The following is a 22,333-nucleotide window of genomic DNA, read 5'->3' as shown; positions in this document are numbered from 1 at the left end:
TGCATTTGTCCTTTCAGACCGTAATTCAAATGGCAGAAAAGATACATCAAAGGATATTAATATGGTACTGCCAAAAACACTTTCTTATTGGGCAATCTTCTCTTATTAGGATAATTAAAATGCACTGTATAAAATAATTGTGTTTAATCACAACAATGCTTTAAAATGCAGCCACCACTATCTACCCATCCTCCCTTCTCAGATGCGAGAATTACTTAGGTGATGGAAATTGAATTATTTTGTGTTGACATGAAATCTTCACAATTAGTGATTTAGGGCAATGTGAATCCTCTAAGTCAAATCCTTTTCCTTCCATAGGATGCAGATTTCTGTGGTCATACTGCAGAAAGGAGAAACGGGAAGCCGAGCCAAGGTGGTTGGTCTAGATGCACGACAGAAGGAAAGAAGATAGGTCTAAGTCCATGCTGTTCTCAAAGCTTTCAAAACGGATGGGCAATGCTAAGGGTCTGTGGCACTCACAGAGCACACATTAACATAGCTGCTGCCACCGCAGCAAAAATAGTCCTGTCATTGCCATTAATTTCTAGAAAGGGCAGCATGCCGCCTAGCTGTTAGGGACACCGCGCATTGCCAGATTTCAGTGAAAGATAATCAAGAGCATTGTCGTTTCCTAGAATAAATCTCTGCCTCTCCAAAGGGGATTTCTTTTATTTTTAGAAAACTTCTGGGGAGCAGGGAAGCACTGAGACAATCTTTTGCAGAGAAATATGTATTTTTAAACCAGGGTGAGCGATGAGCTGACACTAGATCCCGGCACATTTTAGGTGTACACGACAGTGAGGGGCGAAGGTCTGAAATTCTGGCTCTTCTCTCTGCCCCGGAGCTTAAATAGTGGTTTGGACAGATGCATTCGTCAAGCGCTTGCTCACGCATTAGCTAAGATGGTTGAAGATAGACTATTACGGGGTAATTGCCACACTGCGACTGATAGCACGTGGGTTCCCTCACCTCTGTTTCATCATCTTTAAGAGGACGGCACCATTAACAGACGTGAGATGACTAAGGTTCGCCTCCATCCACAGCTCACGCTAATCTTTCTCACGCCTTCCGTTCCCTTCTCCCACTTTGATGCAGAAGTCCTTGTCTCATTTTGGCCTGGTGGCTCCCTCCTATGCGTCGTCATCATCGAATATAAAAAACTCTGCAAGAATGGAACCATGTATAGTCCTGGAAAAGCTTTAACACTGCTTTGCTGTGATGGAAATTATACAATATGGTTGCGAATACGTTCCCCCACACGAGTTGCCCTTTAAACACTGTCATGAAAAATAATAGTATTATGTAATTTTTTTAAACACCAGAATTCATTCGACATGATTGGGGTGGGGAAAAAAAGGGCAAACTTAATTCAAATGAGAAAAGGTCAAGAGATTGTTTGTTTGCTTTCAACGTTTGCTAATAAGCAGTATGCAAATAAATGTTATTGTTTCTACTATACATTCTTTTTACTTTAAAAGGATTGTCAAAAAATTTTAACATACAATTAAACAGGATTAAACATTTTAAACACATTAAAAATGGTACTATCTGGGAGGCTGGTGGGGAGGATCGCTTGGGGTCAGGAGTTCAAGACCAGCCTGAGCAACAGTGAGCCTCCATCTCTACTAGAAATAGAAAAATTAGCTGGGCGTGGTGGTGCACACTGTAGTCCCAGCATTCTGGGAGGCTGAGGCAGGAGGATTGCTTAAGCCCAGGAGTTTGAGGTTATACTGAGCTAGGCTGATGCCACTGTACTGTAGCTGGGGCGAGAGACTCTGTCTCAAAAAAAAAAAAGGCATTAAAATGTGGGGTTTTGTTGCTGTTGTTATTAAAGTGAAGGGATTTGAACTTGTACAATGGCTGCTAAATATCCACTCAGTAAAAGTTAGGAGAAGTATGTATTTCTGACCATATAGTCCACCTACACATGAGTTTTGTTTCGTTGAGTTAGTTTTGACCTGGCCCAAAGCCACCATCACGTTTCCTGTCCTTCAACTATCTAAATTATCTTTTTAAGTCAGATTAAGCTTCCAATACTCCAGTGTCCAAAATATTCTGGAATTCCTTAGCTACAGACTACCTAAGGGAGAAACACAGGGGAGGAAACATTTAGCGAAATGTGATAATCATTCCTTTGCAGAGACAGGATGGTAACATAAGTTACTCAGGGTGAATACATTTATGTTGCAGCAACAATATCCAAATCTCAGTGGCTTAAGCAACAAAGGTTTTTTTCTTGCTCACATTGCACGTCCATCATGGGCCATCTGGGAACATTGGTGTCATCTTAACTCGGAGACCAGCCTGAGGGAACAGCCTGTATGTTCGATATTGAAAATGGCTGGAGATTTTTATACTGGTGATGGGTGCTCTAGCTCTGAAGTAGCCTGTGACGTCGCTCCTCGTAGTTCACTCGGGGTCGTGCACAACCCTACTCTGTGCCTGAGCTGTGGAGTGAGCTGCACACCTTTAGCAGACGGCGTTGTAATGGCCTTAGAACGGTAGACAGATAACATAAAACCATGTGCCTTTTTCTTTGAATGCAATACATCCACCCTTTGTTAATTCGAACTCTACTGTAATTGTCAGTACACTGGGATTGCATCTTTCAATCTGGAATGTCCCATGTTGATGTGCTAGCTCATGGACTCAATCCACGGGTTTCACACGGCATACTCCTATGTCCCTTGCCGGACAAATCAAGGTAATCAGTTCTGACCATTACTTATATAGCCATCTATTCATGCAACATCACTATCTAACTGATATTGCTACATACGGTTGCACAAGTTGTGCACTGTATAAATTTAAAAAGTGTCCTTTCCATTGTAGACTATGTTGTGCAATACAAAGCATGCACCGTCATATATGAAGGTTGTGAATCTATCCATTTCCTTTAAAAAAAAAAAACTCAAGATCACTCTAAACATCTAAGCATAAAACAGCTTATGTATGTACTGTTTTTCATACCTGGCTCTCATCTGTAACAGGACAGTAAGAACAGCTGATAGGTGTGCAGGGAAGATTAAATAGAGGAACCCCCTTCCTGCCTATAACATCAGCATGCGGCCTTCCCTTTCCTCACCTTCAGTGAGATGGATGTGCCGCAGAAATGCACTTTGTCTCTGCTCCCGACGCAATAGCGTGAACAGCCCTCCCTGATACAAGCTCTAATGGATGGCCTGTCGGTCCCGCTTTCTCTCAGCAGTTACCAACCCGATGCATTTCCCTTGTCTGATAAAATGCCACCCGTGCCCTTTCCTGAACTGTTTGAAGCTCTGACTTTCCCCAACCTCTTCCTACAACACTTGTCGCCTTCACGCACGTCAGCCTGAGAGGCACTAGACAACGGTTCTCTCGAGCCCTGCTGCAGAATGTCCCTCGATTTTAACACGGAGACCATGCTTTGCATTAGCCGCACAGTTTAAAACCTAACTTTGAAAGAGAAGCGCAAAAAGAATCTCATGAATTAATTGGAAATATTAAACACAAGTTACGTGGCATATTTCAAAAGTTGCTGAAAGAACTTGTCTTAAAAAGCTTACATTATCTTTTAATCTTCTCCTAAGACTAAAACCTGATCAACAAACTAAAATATCACATTTACTGGAGTACTTTATATAGGCACAGGCAACATTTTCAAAAGTATTTCAAATGTGATAAAGTTTATAAGGAATTCAAAGACTATAAAAATATATTCATTGGAAAATTGTGCCATTAGAATTACCATCGCGCTTCAATATAAGTGATACATTTTGAAATCTGTTATCCTCATAGAATCCAGTGAAGCAGAATGCAATATTCCAAAAAGAACCTCAACATTTAAGTAATGATTAAGTTGTTTGTCATGCAAATTAACCAACTCTGCTTTTCCATTCACTTATGTTATAATTGTAGAATCATTTATCCTCAATTCTGGGCCATGGTCTATTGATAGTAGACCCTACTATAATTTTATCTTTAAGTTTATGTGATTCTCACCTTCACATAGCTGATGATCTTTAAAGAATGAGTGCATGAGGCTTCTATTTAAAGCAGCACCAGTAAATCAAAGCATCTTTTTAAAATGCAAAGAGCTATCATAAAATGTTAGGTTTATCTAGGGTGGCCAACCTCTCGTATTAGTCAAGGTAATTAATCTAGCTGCTGTTATGCTAACAGCCTCCAAGTCTCAGTGGCTTTAAAAAACAAAAACAAAAACAGAAAAACAAAGTTCAATTCTTGTTCAGGTCAGTCACCTGTAGGTCAGGCAGCTATATGGAGCAGCTCCAGGTGGTGACTCAGGGATCCAGCCTCTCTTGCGCCCTCTTGTGGCATCACTGTACCTTAGGGCTTTCTCAGAGTTCTTATCTGGATGTTCCACATTAGTGAAAACAGGCAAAGTACACCTGCAGAGGATCATGCAGGTAACTTTTGGCTGGGCCTGAGTGAGTCATACGGTCCCAGCCTAAGTATAGGGGAAGTAGGAAAATGTCGTCTTGCCCCAGTACTCATTAAGATAAAACTGTATATTTAGCCATTAGACAATTTCTACTCCAATTGTACTTACAATTTGGCCCTGTCCACCAGGGAATATGCCATATCTTTGTAAATATGGTATTTTATGTGTTTAGATTTATACCATTTGTTAAATTAGCCAAGACAAATTTTAATAAGCAATTTGAAGTACATATTTATAAAAATATATTCATTGAAGATTTTTCCTTTAGAGAAACATCATCATTCGTATTGTATAGATAATGTAGTTTGAAACCTTAGACATAATCAGTGAAGCAAATTTTATATCGCAGATTTCAATATGAAAGTGATTATGTTTGCTTACTGTGTAAAGTGTATATAAGGAATTATATCATTTGCTACTTTGGAGATGTGATGTATTTGCCAGGTAAGATAAACAGCAAAAAATCACAAAAAATCATTCAGAGGAGTTGAACTTAATGAGTAGAGCCACTTCTAGAAGAACCCCCAGATTTGAGGGTCTCCTATATGGAAGGCCTATTTTCTTAACAAACTGATACTTAGTTACATGACAGTGTTTCCTTTCCAGGAACACGTCAGTAGATTTTAGGCTGCTACCATTCTAATTAGGAAAGCTGACGTTTCCTTAATTAGAAAGACTGCGCTTAACATAGTATTTGACAGTGTTAAATATTGGTAAATTACAATCACTTTATTCAGAGCCCATTACACAAAGAGATGGGATTGTGAAACATTCACCAGTTAGCTCTCGCCACACGGAAGTGGTTCATGGTGTTGGGAAACCAAGGACGGTCAGGGCCTTAGGAAGCATTAAAACCTCACACTCACGCTGTCCCGGCAGGTTTCCAGTTGTCACGGATGATGTTAAAGAAAAATTATTCAGTGCTGCTTGTTAAACTACAGTAAGGAAGACTGTACTCAGGACCATTGCGATAGGTGTAGGGACGACAGAAATGGGGCTTGCAGTGGGGGAGAGAGATTGGGCTCTACACTCAATACAGCTGCGCAAGGTGGGGGGGTCGTGGATAGAAAATGACTAAGAGGAGACATCGGGGTGAGGATTCTAGCTGAAGCCAGCCCAGGTGACCAGACGTGCTCTGGGGGAGGGTGGAGGAGGAGGAACCCGATCACATATCCAGAGTGACCAGATACTGAGGGTAAGGGGCTCCTGCTAAATTGACTTTAAGAGGGTTCTTGTCAAAACTGGATTGCACAAGGAGGTGCACAGGTGGTCCTTGGAGAAGGTCCAGGAGCCGGGCTAATGTCTGTCCAAGCAGGGACTCTGTCCATGGAGCCTGGGATGGGTGTGAGGTCCCTAGAGATCACACAGTTATGACTTAAGATGTTTGAGGGCATTTACGCCACACGTCACATTCTCTGGGCACTAAAGAGAAAGTAGTGAGGCTTAGCCTTTATATCGGAAAACTAGAGGCCTGCACGAGTCATATCCACTGCCAAGGGTCACGCAGCCTCTGCCTGCTTCTCCACGGCCACTTCTCGCCTTTTTACTAGAAGTGCGTGATCGAACGCGAGCCTATCCTGGTCCCAGCAGTGTGCCCTCCGCTCCTCTCTCTCACCGTTCCAGGAGTTTGTTCTGACTCTGGTTTGGTTTTCCTAAGGAATCCAGTTGAGAAAGAGAGAAGAGACAACAATATTTTGCCTATCAAATTTCTGCAAGACACATTCAGTCGTATTTTACGGCTGTGCTGGTACAAATTCCAACATGATCTCCAACCTCCAATATTGATTTTTTTTCCTTCTGATTTTAAAAGAAATTAAAACATTTTTGTGGACCCCTAGAAGGGCCTTAGAGAGTGTGCCCGATGGGGGGTAAGCTGGGTTTGCTCTGCCTTCTGATTTATTTGTTTTTTATCCCTCTCTGCAAGACTCAGCCCTTCTCTTGAGCTAAGAAGGGATTCGATAATCTTTGCAGAACTGAAACTTGTATTTCCCATTGCTTCAGCTCATGCCCAAATCCAGTAAACATTCCACATGCTGTCGAACTGAATCACGTTAGAAAGGCTGGTATGACAGCACACAGCATTTTTAATTGCCAAGAAAAATTTTATTTTAACTTTGCATTAACACATTCCAAGGAAACTTTTTACTTGATGTAATCATTTTGAAGATAGTATTTTCCAGAGATGTGACAAACACTTCTGTTTTGTTTTCCTCCACTTTTCACTATATGCCCTTTGGGGAAATCTGAAAAGTCAGCTTTCCTTCTTGAATCTTGAGTCCTACAGATACGCAGACTGCCATTTTGCTTTTCATGCAGTTCCTGCCGAATTTGTAAAATGATGCCTATGTATATGTTACTAAACTGCTTAACTCTTAACGTCTACGTAATGCTAAGAATATAAAGATTTAAAAAAAATTGTTTAAAGCTTCAAAACCCACTAAGGTTTTGACATAGCCTCCAGAGGTAATATCAATAGATGCTTTGAAAACAAGTAGCCGTGCCTTACAGCTCTGTAAAACACCAACCAAGCAACAAACAGCTATGCCTTGAAGAAGGTTTGTTGGGTTTCTCCTGGACAAAAGAATTCAAATTTCCTGTTATACATTCAAAGCAAAAGTTTCAGATGGTAAATGGTTTGAAGTCTAAAATAACTATGGTTATTAGAAATAAACCTGATTTTCAAATGTCCTGAAATACAATCGTGATCGCAGTTATTTTGAGGCACTTTTAAGCTCAATACGTTTGCATCTAGAGGTGAACTTTGTCCCTCATTTGCTGTTAACATTTTATAGATCAAACAGCTAATTCTCCACCAAATAGGTGTTCACATAATCTATAAAAGCTCTTCAAGTTACTTAATCCTCCAACATACATTCCCATATTATCAAGTATTTTCTGAAAGTCCACTTGCATTGAATGTGCTAACCTTTGAGTAAACATTGTCACCTTTAAGCATAAATTCACAATAGTGGCTTTAACTAGTTTTTGCATGATAATATCAGCAACAATCCTAACATCATCAATACGGGAGCACACTCTTTATTAAGAATGTTTTCTAAAACAAGATGACAGATTTTCCTCAATTTCTGGAATAAGAAATCCACGTTAAACGGAAGACTCCTGTTTGCTTTCCAGCTTTCAACTATTCCAGGGTGGCGGTGGGGGTGGGGATCACTTCTTTTTTGTTGTTGTTTGTTTTTCGGGAAAGAAAAAACAAAAATTAAAGTCTGAAATAGAACTTTAAGAGGAGCTGGGGAAACACTGTTGAATCCTGGACATTCCCTGAGGTGGAGGGTAGCGGAGAGGAAATGCTAGCCAACTTTCAGAAAGCCCAGGACAGCTACATCCTCTCCAAGCCACCACATGGGGTCCGGGCATTTCATTGCCCTGCACTGTCTTGGGATGGAGCAAATGCTGAGTAAACAGGAGGTGCTTTTGTGGACAAGGCCACAAAAGGGGTGAATGGGTAAGCAGGTGGGTGTTTCATCTCCCGATTTATCCACAAAGGAATTCAATCATACTGTTGGAGAATGTCTCCTGTCTGAAGAAGTGACCGCACCTCACATTCCACAGGTGGAAGGGTCTCTGCTCAGGACGGGCTGGTGGTCCAGACTCTGACGCCATCCCCAGCTGTATCGCGATCAGCCACTTCCCTGTGGAGCCGGGTATGCATTTTCCCCCGTCGACTGGGGTTTGCAGGAAATGGAATTAAAACGAAACTGTGCAATTCGTTGTGGCTGGATGGCACAGATATTTCTCAGCCATGGGATAAAACTACACAGAACAAAAGAATTGACCCTCACTACTGTGCTGCCACCACTAACTTGTGCCTAGAAGTGAAGATAATCATGCTTGTGTGTATAGATCGTGGACTGCTTGTGGGGCGCTTTCGTTCCTCCTGAAATATCACAGACGTTCCAAGCCAGTGATTCTGAATTATGCTGGAAGAGATTTCCTCAACAGTAGCATCCCCAAAGTGGCCTTTTAATTCAGAGCTTCCATTTCCTAAAAACCAGTGGAACCCAACTATAATGCTACAAGTTATGGAATGGTAATCAGTTCAGGAGAGATTTGTCTTGGGATTATTGTTAATGAAGGATTTCACAAAAAATTATTGTGCAAAAAAATTTATTTGTGAGCCTCTACTTTTTTTTATTTAAATACTGATAAGCCTCTATGTCCCTATTTTAAATATCTTAACCTTCTTGAAGAAAGAAAAACTCTGCGTGTGTGTATATGTGCATGTGTGTGCGTATACATATATATATGTAAAGTATATATGTGTACATCTCTATATATGGTAAATAGCATTTAATATGTGTTCTAACTAATACCAGTAATGATGACTAGTCTTCCAATAACCCAATCAGAACTTACCATGATGTGTTACTCGTAAAGAAGATGGCCTTTGTTCACTAGAAAGTTGTGTATGTTAAGATTGACTAAACTTAGCTTAAACTTGGCTATCTTTTGTATCATGCTGCTGGGGAGTCTTGGTGGTTACTGCATAACTTCAGATCATGGAGCGAATGATACCGTATGCCAGTGAACACACATGTATGCTGAGGGGCGAATTAAGGTGACCTTCTGCACCTTCCTGTTACCTGTCTGCACTACTCAAGTGCACGCCCTTCTATCCCACCACCAGGAGTCCAGGGACTCTGGCCAGGGACGGCACAAGTCCACCATCTTCCTCTCTGCACACTGCAGAACTTATTCCTCACCTCAACCCCCTAGCTGAGTAACTGTAGAGCTCTTGTTCAAGCCTTCAGGTGACAAAACAGAGAATCGGTCCAAACCCAAGACTCGGACGGGGTTCGCTTCACCCAGTGCACTCCCAGACGTGGTCCGTAAGCAGATGGTGCGCCTGTCCACACGCATCCATCTGGCCCACAGACATGGCTAACGGCTCACTAGCGCGTCCTGTTTTTCTCTGTCGCACTGGCAAGATAGGCCGGAGGAAGGACAGCAGAGCTGCAGCCAGGGCTTCCACAATTGGTTCCCCAGTGACAATTGATTGGGGACCTCTGACAGGCTCCGGGTGTGCTCGTCCGCAGCTGCCTGCATGACTTTGAGGATCTCATGGAACCGGGGCTCGGTGGTTGGGGTTAGTGGGTTTCTCTCGCTTGGGTCTTTGGAAATGTCGAACAGCAGAGGTGGGTCGTGACGTGTAACGAATTTCCCGAAACAGAAGCACACGTGCGTGGAGAAGCACCCGTTGGAGCCTGCGGGGCTGAACTTGGGGGTGAAGAAAAAGGCTTTCCAGATGGACGTGCCTGCGGTTTAAAAGGACGGGAATGGTGTTAGGTGTTGAGCATCACTGTCATGGTACTTGCCACAAATGAGAGAGTGACACAGAAATTAGGCCGTCACGTGCTCTAAGAAGGTGAAGGTTTACCAAGCAGCAGGCAGGACGCTGATGTGTACCTGAGGGATTATGAAGCCACACGAGGCACACGCGCAGCCAACGCGAACAATCGCAAGCATGCTGGGACCTCGGTCAACAGTCTGTTTTCTCAGTTTTGAGAAAGTCCAAAAACGCTGAATCAAGAATTAAATGAGGCTAGAAGTGAGGTGGGGACAGCAAATGGGGAACAGAGATGACCTTTGTGGGGTGAGGGAGATGTTCTAAAATTAGATCATGACCAGGGCTGCACAGCTCTATAAATTTACTAAAAATCTTTGGATCGGAATATCACAGCATGCAAATCATACCTTAATGAGTGTTGGAAATTCCAAATTAGGTGAAGTCATCCACACCAGATGGTTAGTTTTAAAATGTAAGTTCTGGGTTCTGTTAAACCCCCAAATATTGAAATTTCTTGGAAAAACTGACTTACAAACAAATGAAAAATTGGAAATAACTGATTCATTTCCAGTTTCTCGGACAATGTTCTGATTTTCTGGGGAGCTGCGTGCTCTCACACACCCTCTGAGACAGGTCTAAAAATGTTTCCTGGGTGTGAAAAATGTAGCAGGTAAAAACAGAGAACTAAAATGCATGAACCAACAAGAGTTAGGTGCAGAGCGTGAGCATCCGTACAGCTTTTTGCATAAAACCAAGGAGATATTCCCACTGGGAAGCGCCACACACTTAGGCAACTCGCCCTGATCATCTGCACGTAGAATGACGGCGGCAACTTTGGTAATTATAGGAATTTTGTGATTGACTGATCAAAATACAAGATATATAAATTAGTGGAATCAATTTAAACCAACAGTCACTGGTACCTGTGCTGTCCCCAGATTGCCCCTGACCTCAGACAAGGTTATTCACGGGAAAAGTCAGCCTCTGTCTGGTTTGTGTTTGGAAGAAGCAGCTAGGAAACGCAGGGCAAGCAAGGTGAACATGTTCCAGATGGATCTATTAAAGGGGATTCTTAATGAGGTGTCTGCGGACCGCGGCGTAGTTGATTCTGGGAGAAGCGGGACATGACATCCCTTTGACTTTACACGGGCTTAGCGCACTTGCCTTCCAAAGATAAGGTCAGGCCGGCGCGCAGACACGCCGGGCTGCAGGAAGAATTTCGGGCCCTGGTAACCATCTCCAGCAGAGATTTAAAAGGCAGGGGGTAACCTAAAGATTCCTTACATCCCTTCCTCTCATCCTGCTTTCTTCCTGGGTATGAGAGATTTCCTTCAGAAGCCGTTTCGGAGGCAGGCTGACAGAGCCGGTCCTTTGCAGCCTTAGAATCCCCTGCCAGGGTCAGCGGGGGAGTCTGTACAGAGAGAAGTGAGCCGGGAAGCCCCTTCCTGTTCTGCAGCCCAGCGCTGCAAATCTGGAGGGCGTTTGACACTTGACATTCCGGTCAAGCCTCAGCATGTTTCAAACCCCAAGAGATTGCAGGCTCCTGGAATGAATTCATTTTAAGGGCCTGTACCTTCCACTTGCTTTTGAGAGCCGCTCACACGGATGCTGCTATTACCACCTGCGTGCGATCCGCCCCAGATGGGACCTGGAAGACGGAGGGGAGGCCCCGGCCACGGCCCACAGGCCTGCCCACCCGGGAGTGGTGGCATCGCTAAGGAGTTCGGGAAGAAGGCTTCCTTTTTCTAAACAATTATTTAGCACGCTCTGAGGCTGGTTGCCTTTTGACCCTCTAATTTGTAGTTTTAAAAACTTTTCATAAAAGGACAGATTGCTTAGTCTCTGCGCTGTTTCTTGGGACCACTTTGAATTTTCTCCGACGAGAGAAACAGAACTGCGTTTCCGTGAACGTCGGTCTGCAAGGGTCCTACCTCGGGAGCGTGTCCTGTTGCTCATTAGGAACCCAGGAACTGACATCTCCAAAGCAGTCATTTAAAACACGAAGACAGCTCGGACTTGGGGGGCGAGGCGGGGCAAGGGCAACATACATAACCTAAACATCTGTACCCCCATAATATGCTGAAATAAAAAAACAACAACAACAACAAAAAACACGAAGACTAAAATCCCAGTCGCTTGATAAAATAGGAGGCACCTGGCCCCACATTATATTTTTAATGGGCAAATTTAGTCCTGTGTTCCAAAATTATTTTGATAGCTTACTCCCTCCTGGATATCCTCATATACTTGAAAAATGTTGAATTAAAAAAAATGTTCTTTTCATTACTGTATTTTTAAAATTCTCGTCTATTGGTCAATGGTGAGAACCCCGAGAAAGCCTGCTTCTCTCTCACCACTGCAATAGGTGAATATTCTGACCACCGCGGGCACTTAGCCTCATTGACAGCTGACAGCCAATGACGTGGGGAAGGAAGTCTCAAATTTTATGTAAAGCATGCAGAAAAATTAAGGCGGACAGCATTTTTTCGTTGTTGTTAAAGTATTCTAAGCAGTGATAAGGATAATAATTCTACTGAGGTTTAAAAAATGCTCCCGAAAGTTAAGAGAACTAGGATTCTCACAATTGTCACAATGCATCGTCAGCAACATATGATAGTCAGAGCAATGCTACATCACCGCACTATAACACAACGCTTTGGAAACCACCACCCATCCGGCGAAACACATTTTTATGTAAAATTACCACTAAAAAAAAATGTGACTCAACTCATGAGAGAAGAAAGCTTATAGGCATTTGACAAAGAGGCAAATAGAATTTAAGTGAGAGAAGCATTATGCCCAAGCAAGATCTGGACTCGGCATCTTTCACGTATAATCCTAGGACAGCTATGTTATTAAAATTAAAATAAGCTACAAATGAAGTTAAATAAAGAGATCTCGCGGTTCCCTGGTCAGGTGGCCAGGAAGCCCCCAAAATGAGCGGATGTGGTCCCCAAGAATAAAAAGAGAGAGGGCGCAAAGCTGCTGCATCTTTGAAAAGACAGGAGCTGAAACTTCAAACTAGTTCTGAGGTCCATGTTGCCAGTTTGGTTAAGGGCTTAACTCCAGGCGTCGACACTTGAGGTTGAAATCCCAGCACTGCAATATCCTGACTATGGGATGCTGGACACAGATGCTCTCACCTCTCTGTAGCCCAGTCTGCTCCTCTGTTAAATGAGGATAATAATAGCTCCTGCCTGGTGGCAGTGCTTTGAGGATTAAACATTCAGTCCTACATGTGATGCTCTCAGAAGGCTGCCGGGTCTATAGCAAAGGCTGCACCTGAGTTAGCGGCTGCGAATTTATGCACAGAGCACACTGGTTTCTGCCTGCCCTTAAATCTGTTGCTACTGTGATACGTGTCTTCAGACATGTTTTCGCCTCAGCTAAAGATCATGAAAGAATATGGAAAACTAAGTTTAAATGGCTTCCACACATGGGCTCCCAATGTATCACTCAGATTTAGACTTTCCGTGATGAATGTTGTTCGACTGCTAGCCTTGGTGAGGTTGATATGGCTGCCTGGAGGATTACACGTATATATCACATAAAGCACACCCAGATATTTTGGGTCTTCGGTCTTGGCAATGTTTCCAGCTCTCTCGCCATCTTGGAGTTCTTCAAGAACCATTTCAAATACTGCTCTACTTTTCCTCTGGGAGGGACCCACACCTGAGGGACCCTAGTTTTGCCCTCTCAGTAATGTTGATATCATCTAATGAACTGATGTCTTCACATCTACTCCGTGGTCCCCAGGACCTGGCCACCTCCTTACTCTTGCGGTACACCTCAAAAATCATTCAACACAGTCCCCTATCCTCAGACAGCCACTCCACACCAACTCTCCAAATCTTCTCTCAGACCCAAAGATCTTATAATGTGTCTGCACCTGGAGCCACTATGAGGTCACCTGTGTCTTGTAACTCAATTCACACAAACTATGCAAAAGCAGCTTGGCCCCAAGCACTCTCTCTGACCCCCAAGGCTCATTGCTGCCCATTCATAACAGCCCAAACCTCTGAACTATTCACCCCTGGGCTAATGTATTACAGATCAAGTTCTGTCTGCTTCCTGTGGCTGGCTGCACTGGAACTCGAGATGTGGAAGCAGTGAGGAGGAGGAGGAGGGGGAGGAGGAAGCAGCTCAGGTGGCTGGGAACACCTGCTGCACAGCCAGGCAGGTTGAGAACAACTCTCACTTTTCCCATTGAGGCCTGAGTATTTGGTGACAAAATACTCCCTTCCACTAAGCCTCGGTATCTGCATATGAGGGACAGGAATATAGTAAATACAACCTGGTACTAAGAGGGTGTGTGACGCACACAGGACTCTTCCTTCACCTCCCCCACCCTGCCTGTGTATGGGGAAAGTCCCCCCAGCCTTCAAGGCCCTGTCGCGTCTTCCTCTCCAAGCCCCTACGAGTTCCCAGCTGGAAGTTTCTGGTGTCCCTCTGTTCCTTTCGCCAGTTTGCACCACTCAGCCACTTCCTGCGTTCCCCAATTCTCTTGCTGGATTACTTCCTGTCTAAGAATTTTATCTCCACATCTCATAAGTGCACAGTACCTAGTGCCTTACATGTAATAGGTGGCCAAAAAAACTGTCGCATACTTTAAAAAATGAAGGGGATAATGGCTATTAGCTGAAGGTTGTGAAAGAGAGGAGAGAAGCTGGCTGTCATACTGAGATCCGGCGTGGGCAGACAGCAAGCCCAGTGTGTTTCGGTATCTCTCCTCGGGGGCTTCCCAGAGCCTTCTGCCTAAGACCATGCCATGGCCTCCAGCTGAGAGGATTGACAGGCGACTTAGAGGCACCAGAGAACGGCATCTGGCCACAGCAGATCACCAAGCGGGGCAGTCAGAGAGCTTGGAAGTGCATTTGCTGTGGGGTCTCTTGGTGGCACAAAGTGGGCAGTCATCAGGAATTCGTGAGGCCAGCATGAACTGCTTGTGCCTTCAGAAAAGAATGTTCGTGGAGAGGCATGAAAAGTGCACATGAGGGCAGCCAGGAGGGTGCGGGTCAAGGACAGAGCAGGTAGAAGGAAGACGAGAGCTGACGGCTCCAAGGACAGACACACTTGGGGAATAAGAGAATGAATGTGGACACAGTCCACAGAGACACAGAGATGCCCAGATACATGGTTAGGCAGAGGGAGCATCTTTGCGATCATGAGTAAAGGAACAGGATGTCTTAGGGGAGGAGGTTCCAATGAACAGGGACAGACTATGAAAGCAGACGGTGTTGGTTGTAAATCCCAACTTTGCCATCAACTCTGTTACTATATGCCAATAACGTGACTTTCTATGCCTCTGTCTCCCTGTCTACAACTGGGAGGAATAATGTTGGGAAAGACCACTAGCTGTTCTCCCAGGCTTCCAGAGCCATCAGATGTTCCAGGCACGTGGAGACCCACGACAAGACTCCACTTCCCAGCCTCTGGGGAAGTGAAGTGTGAACAGGTGATGGACCTCCCGGTCTCTGGGAAGAGTGTGGATATCTTCCTTGGGAGATAGTTGACCTGCCCTCTTTTCTTTCCATCTTTTGCATCCAACCCACTATTGTCCTGCCCTGAGGCTGGACACAAGCATCACTCACCATGACGATGAAGCTTCTATACATTACAGGGGGTGGAGGAGGAGCCTGGAAGACTCTGCATCCCACAGACTTTGTGGGCCATTCACCTCTAGACTTCGCTCATGGGACAGACATACAAACGTCTCTCTCATGTAAGCTACTGTGTTTTGTTTTTTTTGTTTTTGGGATTTTTTTGTTTTCTGTTCCTCACAGCCAAATCTGAAACTAACATAGTCATAGTATCTCTTAATTAGGAGAATTCAACGAGATATCAAATGCAAAGTGTTGGTGAGAGTGTCTGGCAGACAGTAAATATGGAACAAATACAAGTGTTTACTGTTGCCAAGTATGTCTCCAAAAGATATACAATGGTCACATTAAAAACATGACAAATTTTAAGATTATGAGATTAGCAAAGAAAAAAGTCTTCAACCACCTACAAAACAGTTTTGTATAGAAGATACAAAGGTAAGGAAGACACAAGTAGCTGTTAAGCATTACATGCCTTGGTCAGAACTAAAATGTCCATGTGGAAAAACACCAGGTCCGACAGCTGACGGGAGTGAGTCAGGAGGGGGCTGGAGACACAAGGAGGCACATGGGCAGCACTGAGAGATGCCCATGTTGAAGTCAAAGAAAAGAAATGTGTAGAATACCATAGAAAACCGATGAAACAGTGGCAAGGGGGAGAGGTCAGAAGTAACCTATGATCAACACATCAGGATAAGTTGGGTGCCGAGACAAGACTGAGCAGGGTGTTTGAGCACTCAGGCACACCAGTTTTTTGGTTTGTGGCTGTTTTTCTGGTATTCAAGAAGGATAATTCAATTCTGATTTATTTTGTCTCTAGCAGGTAGTAAGTTTACACTGTGGCATGTTAACTAAAGTGAACAGTACTTTTTCATTAATGTAATCTTAGGTCCGACATAGTACGACTTTAGTTGAAAAGTCAGTATCTGTCTCAAAAATGGTTGATCTTGTCTATAAGGTAATATGGAGTTCCATATGAAAATATATGTTTAATAGATTACATTGGAGAAAACAAAATCTATTTATGAGGTTATTTTTTTTTCCCATTAAAGAAAGTGAATTGTTGGGAAACGTAAGTCCGTTATGGATGTGTCTGAATGAAAACGATATAAAATAAATAAAATAAAAATTTAAAAGTTCAGGGAAACCTTTTCCAACTGCCTAAGTCACTCCTCCCCCAAGGTCACCAAAGCAAATTCTGTCCCTCTTGGGGTGATAGTACCTATACGCGTCATGCACTTTGCTCCTGTGCCCGGTGGGCACGTAAATGAATTAATGAGTGCGTGTGAAAGAGAGCAGAAGCTTGTGGCAATGCAGCATTTGGCCGAGCTATTCGCAAAGGAAAAAGAAATCCTAAGACTTAAAATACATCCTTGAAAAGGTTTACACATGTACGCTTTTTCTTAATTGCTACCAAAGTTACGGTCGGGTGAGAGCATGTCCTTTTTATGGTAAGTTGAAATATGGGAATGTTCTCGGTGAGGTGAAATTTGGATCTACTGAATTTCACATTACTTCAGCTGCAGCCCTCGATATTTTATTTCTGACCCTTCAGCTCCAGCTTGTGATAATGAGATGAGGAAGGGCACGCAATGGTGCAAACCACAGTTATGAACGAAGATGAAAGCCAAGCGCGGCCTTCCCGATACTGGCCAGCTCCTGAGACATGAGCGGCTGTAATTAGAATCTCCTCTCTTTGATTAGGTGTACTTTAGAGGCAGAATTAATTGTTTAATTAAATGAAAATTTTAAATACTGAATACTGCAAGCATTTTTCCTCACTTACCATGGTAAGGCTGGTTTTAATTTTAAACCATTACTCAGCTCTTATTTTGAGAAGAATGTGCCTTTCAGAAAGTTGGATATGAACACATTCCTTTAGAATGAATTCCATTATCCTATTGCTTTTTGTTGTAATTTTTATTTTTTTATGGGTACATATTAGATGTAAATATTTTCAGGGTCCGTGTAATAATCTGGTGCATTCATATCATCAAATCGGGGTAATTGGGATGCCCATCACAAGTTAATATTAACGGAGTGTGTCCATGTCCAAATAGTGAGAGATAATAGAAGAGAATAATTCAAATGTTCCTAGTGTTGTAATTTTTAAAGTAAGGGTTTTAAAATTTTTTTAATCACAAGAGAAAAAAAAATTTCTGGCAAACATGAATTGAAAATGGAGCAGGATTTATGGGGCCCTGCTGATTCGACATGAGGACGGCCACATTCTTCTTCAGGAGAAAGAATGGTGTCAGTGCCCTGTTCCTCTGAACTAATTCTTGTAGCTTCCTGGAGAGCCCGTTTCCTCACAAAAGAATGACATTTCAAATATATGTGACTTTTTTTTTTCCCTAGAAGATGTCAAGATTCCATAAATGCTTGTAGAAAACGCTTTAAGCTGTTAATTATGTACAACACTGCATTGTGTCCCATAGCTACTCCATGGATTGTGGTGTGACCAGCTGGTTTGAGGGCTTTCCCATTAATGTGAGCATTTATTTCATAGATTATACTCATTGGCTTGAAAATCCTGAAGCCAAGTATCTATCTACTTTCTAAGATGAATTTCGCCCATAAAATCAAGTTGTCATTGTGTTGAATTTTTAATAACATTAATTCATATGTCAAAAGTTAAGGCCAAAATTTTTCATACACATTGAACAGTAAATTTTAACTCAAAATTCCCACTTTAATGCCAGAAAAGTTATCCAGGTTACAATAATGCTTTCATGAGCTCTTTTAAAATATAATAGGAATAATGATATCAGATCATAATTAAATTTTGTCATTCAACTTGCTGAGACAACTAAATTATACAGAAGACTTTGTATATAAAAAGTTAAAAGGGTTTCATGTTTCTAAAGGGTGAAAACAGAATGCTAGCTCTAAGTTTTTGGAAATAAGTATTTAATGAGCCTGAAATTGTAACAATTAGGCCTCTGAATAATCAAGACAAAGAGTAATTGCATCTTAAAAACATTTCCAATCAGTCTTAGTTTACTGATATCAATGAACTGCTGGGAATCTAGTTCTCTCAGGGAAAAATCAAGCCTGGATTTGTTGCATTTGCCAATTGCTGTAAACACTCCCAACATGGCTGAATTAAAACTGACAATAGTTTAACAACCAGCTGGCAAGATTCCTGAATGACCAGGAGCTGGTTCCAACCTGTTAATGAACCCTGATCTTTAATTTCTCTTTTCTAATAAAGAATTCTGAGGTCAGGTGGCAACTCTCTTATCCCTAAGATTTATGGGAAGTGATCTACATCATCCAGGGATTATTGACAATCTCCTACCAAAGCAGATCTGAGATGACCTAAGCACTCTCACTCAACTAGTACGGAAGACCTGTCTTTCCTGGGGGACAGGAAGCTCCATTTGAATGAGTCACACTTTCTTTCCTTATGCATTCCCGTATCAGCGGCACTGTGCACAGATAGTAGCATCAGGCTCCAAGATGTAAGTAACGCCTGGGCAGAGAGCTTTGTTTGTTTTGCTCACTGACAGCTATCTGCACTGGCGCAGTTCGTTCCACATATTAGGTGATCAATTTATATTTGTAGAAAAAATGAGTAGACAAAATACTAAATAACTAAACACCAAGCCATGCATAAAAGCCAAGACAGAAAAAACATGCCTACTGAGTTGCAGATATAATCTGAACAGTGAATCATAAATGATTCATAAAATCCATGGTTTTTTTAGACCCTTTAGCTTGATGAATGATTCTAGCCTTGAGATACTGTGATTTCTCCTTTTTTGGTGCTGGTTTCAAGCATAAGAGTTTGAGGAACTGCACAAAGAGGAGCTGTTACTTGTGCCTGTCTAAGAAGCAAGTTTTATCGCAGGGCCAGTAGCCTCTCAGAAACTGGGTCTTGTTTTTCTCACTTACTCCTATTTTCTGTCTCTTCCTGTCCCTCCTTCTCCTTACTCCTCCACATAACATGTTCCTTCAGCCCCTGATCCAATATGTTTCTTCCGGCCTCTCTAGCTGGGGGGTTGGCTGCATTCAAATGTGCTTCTGCAAGGTCCAGGACACGAGATCAGCCTTCTGTAAACACCCAGGAGTCACAGCAACTCTGTTCTTTATATCCTCACGGGCTCCGTAGAAAAACGAACGGAGTGAAGCCGACCTCTCACTTATTAGAGGGCTCAGCCCTCCATGCTATAAATGGATCTAAAAAAGAAGCGGTGTTCCTAGGGAGACTAGGAATTGTGGCCACGCTGACGAGATACGTGCATAAGATACTTCCCAGTCTAGAATCCCAAGCCCGTGTTTTTGTTTTTCATCTTCTACAACATATCACCAGGAAACTGCCCAGACTTAAGGTAGGAACCCTGGAGCATCAACCTGGTGTGATTTGTGTGGCTAATGGGAGGGCTGTAATGTTCCACTTTCAAAACAATGGAAAGGCTGCTTTTTAAATGCTAAGTCTTTGGTAGATGGTCTAGGTGAGCAGGGTGGGGAGAGATTCATTGAAAGACAGTATGAGAATCACCCTGAGTTTCAGAAGGAGCCAAGAGTTGAGTGGTCATGACATGCCCTGGTGAGTCTAGCCTCTAGGAGCAGAACCCTAAAGTTCATTCCAAGGTTTTGAAAAAAAAAAGTCTGAAATCCATTACCACACTTAGGATCATAACTTGGTTTCCTTTGTTCCTTGATGCTAGTTGGAAATAGCACCGTAAAACTGTTGGAAAACCCAAATTAGATCCTGTTAGGATGCACAATTTAAAGAACCCCCAGTTTGGGAATGTGATAACATCAAAGCATTTTAACTTTGCTTTAAATATCTAAATCTAGTAAATACACATGATGAGTAACAAAACATATTTTCAGTGAATCAGGATCTACCATCTTTGAGGCTGGAGAAAGAAAGGTAAATATTTAAATGCCCTTCGTTCACTCATTCGTTCATTCATTCATTCATTCTCTAGCATTTAGCACAATGCTAGAGGAGAGAAGAAAATGCTTTGAGTGCAGACAGGGCAGGTGGCATATCAGAGGGGTCTTGGGGAGATGGACATGCACCCTCCAGGAAGGAAGAGGCAAGAAGTGCTTCCAGGCAGAGGAACCTGCAAACGCAAGGCACAGCAATGCACAGAGCACAGCGGCTATTCGGCTGAAACTCAGAGTGGGAGGAAGTGCAAGAGGAAAGCCGGGCAGCTGCCGAAGCAACGAAGGGTGGACCACAATGCCCTGCTGAGAACTTGCCATTCCTCTGCTGGGAAAGAGGCGTTCAGCTGGGTGCATGGCACAGCCCCATGATGTTGTACCCGGACAAGCATGTGACCAGAAGGATAAAGAGACGAGGACGAGGGAAGAAAGGACAAAGCAAAGCATGGTGGCATTTTTAGCCATCTGTTGGCCTCCACAGAGCAAAGCTGTCTTTTGATTTCATCCACTATGACAGAGGTTGTGCAAAGAGTGAGGAGGGTGGCAAGGTCTGTTTACTCACTGTTTCGCGGGTGCCAGCGCACGGCGTTTAAGTAGGCATTGCAATAGTGGAAGAGAAATTCGTGGTCAGAGAGTTGGCTTTTCCTCTGGAGCAGAGGCATCAGATCACGTCCATCGATGATCCTGTGTGATAAATCAGTTGGGCATCAGCCACCTTGCCCTTGGCCGCAGATGCCCTGACTTCTGAAATGTCCTTCTGGACAACCCAGAGCGCAGTGGGGTTCCACAGTCGTAATTAAACCACCCATACAAAGAAAACTAACCCCAGCTGGGAGCCGTGGGCAGCACGTTGACCCCTGCTCTGTCCATATATTACCTCATTAGAGCTCCAAAGAGCAGCATGAGTTGGGACTGTCTTCATCCCCATTGTAGAGATGAGAAAACAGAGGCTCAGAACATTTAAGTAACTCATCCAAGGTCATGGGACTAGTAAGAGCTGATGAGTTTGCAACCCAGGTGATGTGGCATTCACGCTCTCAATTATTCTCCTCATTGCTTCCCTGAAACCTGATTTTCTATCTTTTGTCTGACCAAAGAGAGAGCTTTGTTCATGAACTATGGGTCTGCTAAAAATAAGGGTACCTGAAAAGTCTGGTTAAAAAGAAGATACTATGTAGCACGGGGCCACTTGGGCTGGATAGCCTTCAGTGAAAGCATATTTCCCCATCAGAATGAATTGGTTTGTACACAATAATGATGACACTGTTAAACAGCAGGGGAATGGATTATTCCCAAATGAAAATGTGTCTCCTCTACTACTGGGGTATCTAACCATGCCAAGAAGAGGAACTTTTCTTTTTTTTTCTTTTTTTTTATTTCAGGGTATTACGAAGGTATAAACATTTTGGTTACATTTTATGTCTTTGCCTCACCCAAGCAAGGGTTAGAGGCATGCCCTTCGCCTCTACAATGCCCCCCGTGTCCTTTAGTTGTGGGTTTACCCTCAATGCCCCTATTCCCTGGAGAATATTACTGCCATGTGAGCACCCTAGTGTTCATCAGTTAGTACCAGTTTGATGGCGAGTACAAGGGGTACCCATTCTTCCAATCTTGTGATACCTCACTTCGGATAATGGGCTCAAGTTCACTTTTCAGACTGCAAACAATCGACACGTGACTGAAGATGAGAAAAATACAATTTTTTGAAGCTTCAATAAAGGGGAAAAGCCTAATACTTTGTTTTGAGCTAAACATACAATAACAGCCACTTGAGAAACTGAAGTCACTGACACCATTAGGCTGCTGCCGTCAAAACAAGGGGCAGAGAACTATTTTGGAAGAGTTGGAGTGTTCAACTTGAGGGTTTGCTTTCTCTGATTAAAAACACTACATCCCTGTCCTCACTTACTGCAAGGCATTTAGGGAATGGGCATTTAAGGTGGCTCTGTAATTTGGGTAAGTGTGCCTCAGAGGTCTCGTGTCCCCCCAGCTTTTTCCTGTGGTTTATTTCAGCGTCACTAAAACCCAGTAATGTAATTATAGCCTTGTTGCTTAGCACTTCTCCGGCCTCAACCCTCGTTATTA

General features: G+C 43.1%; 1 protein-coding gene across 2 annotated transcripts in view; it reads right to left on the bottom strand.

The window, feature by feature from the left end:
- Positions 1 to 8,756: 8,756 nt before the first annotated feature.
- Positions 8,757 to 22,333, bottom strand: part of STS (steroid sulfatase (microsomal), isozyme S) — a 181,025-nt gene continuing 167,448 nt past the window's right edge. For both annotated transcript variants that reach the window (XM_012656840.1, XM_012656841.1), the window contains exons 10-11: positions 20,811 to 20,932; positions 8,757 to 9,717 (exon numbers count right to left, since the gene is read on the bottom strand). In XM_012656840.1, the coding sequence (XP_012512294.1) occupies positions 9,344 to 9,717; positions 20,811 to 20,932 (496 nt within the window). In that variant the 3' untranslated portion in view covers positions 8,757 to 9,343. The remainder of the gene's footprint in view (positions 9,718 to 20,810; positions 20,933 to 22,333) is intronic.

Source organism: Propithecus coquereli, unplaced genomic scaffold, assembly GCF_000956105.1.
Source record: "Propithecus coquereli isolate 6110/MARCELLA unplaced genomic scaffold, Pcoq_1.0 Scaffold52, whole genome shotgun sequence".
In the NCBI taxonomy this organism is placed as follows: domain Eukaryota; kingdom Metazoa; phylum Chordata; class Mammalia; order Primates; family Indriidae; genus Propithecus; species Propithecus coquereli.
This window is presented reverse-complemented; position numbering and strand designations above follow the sequence as displayed.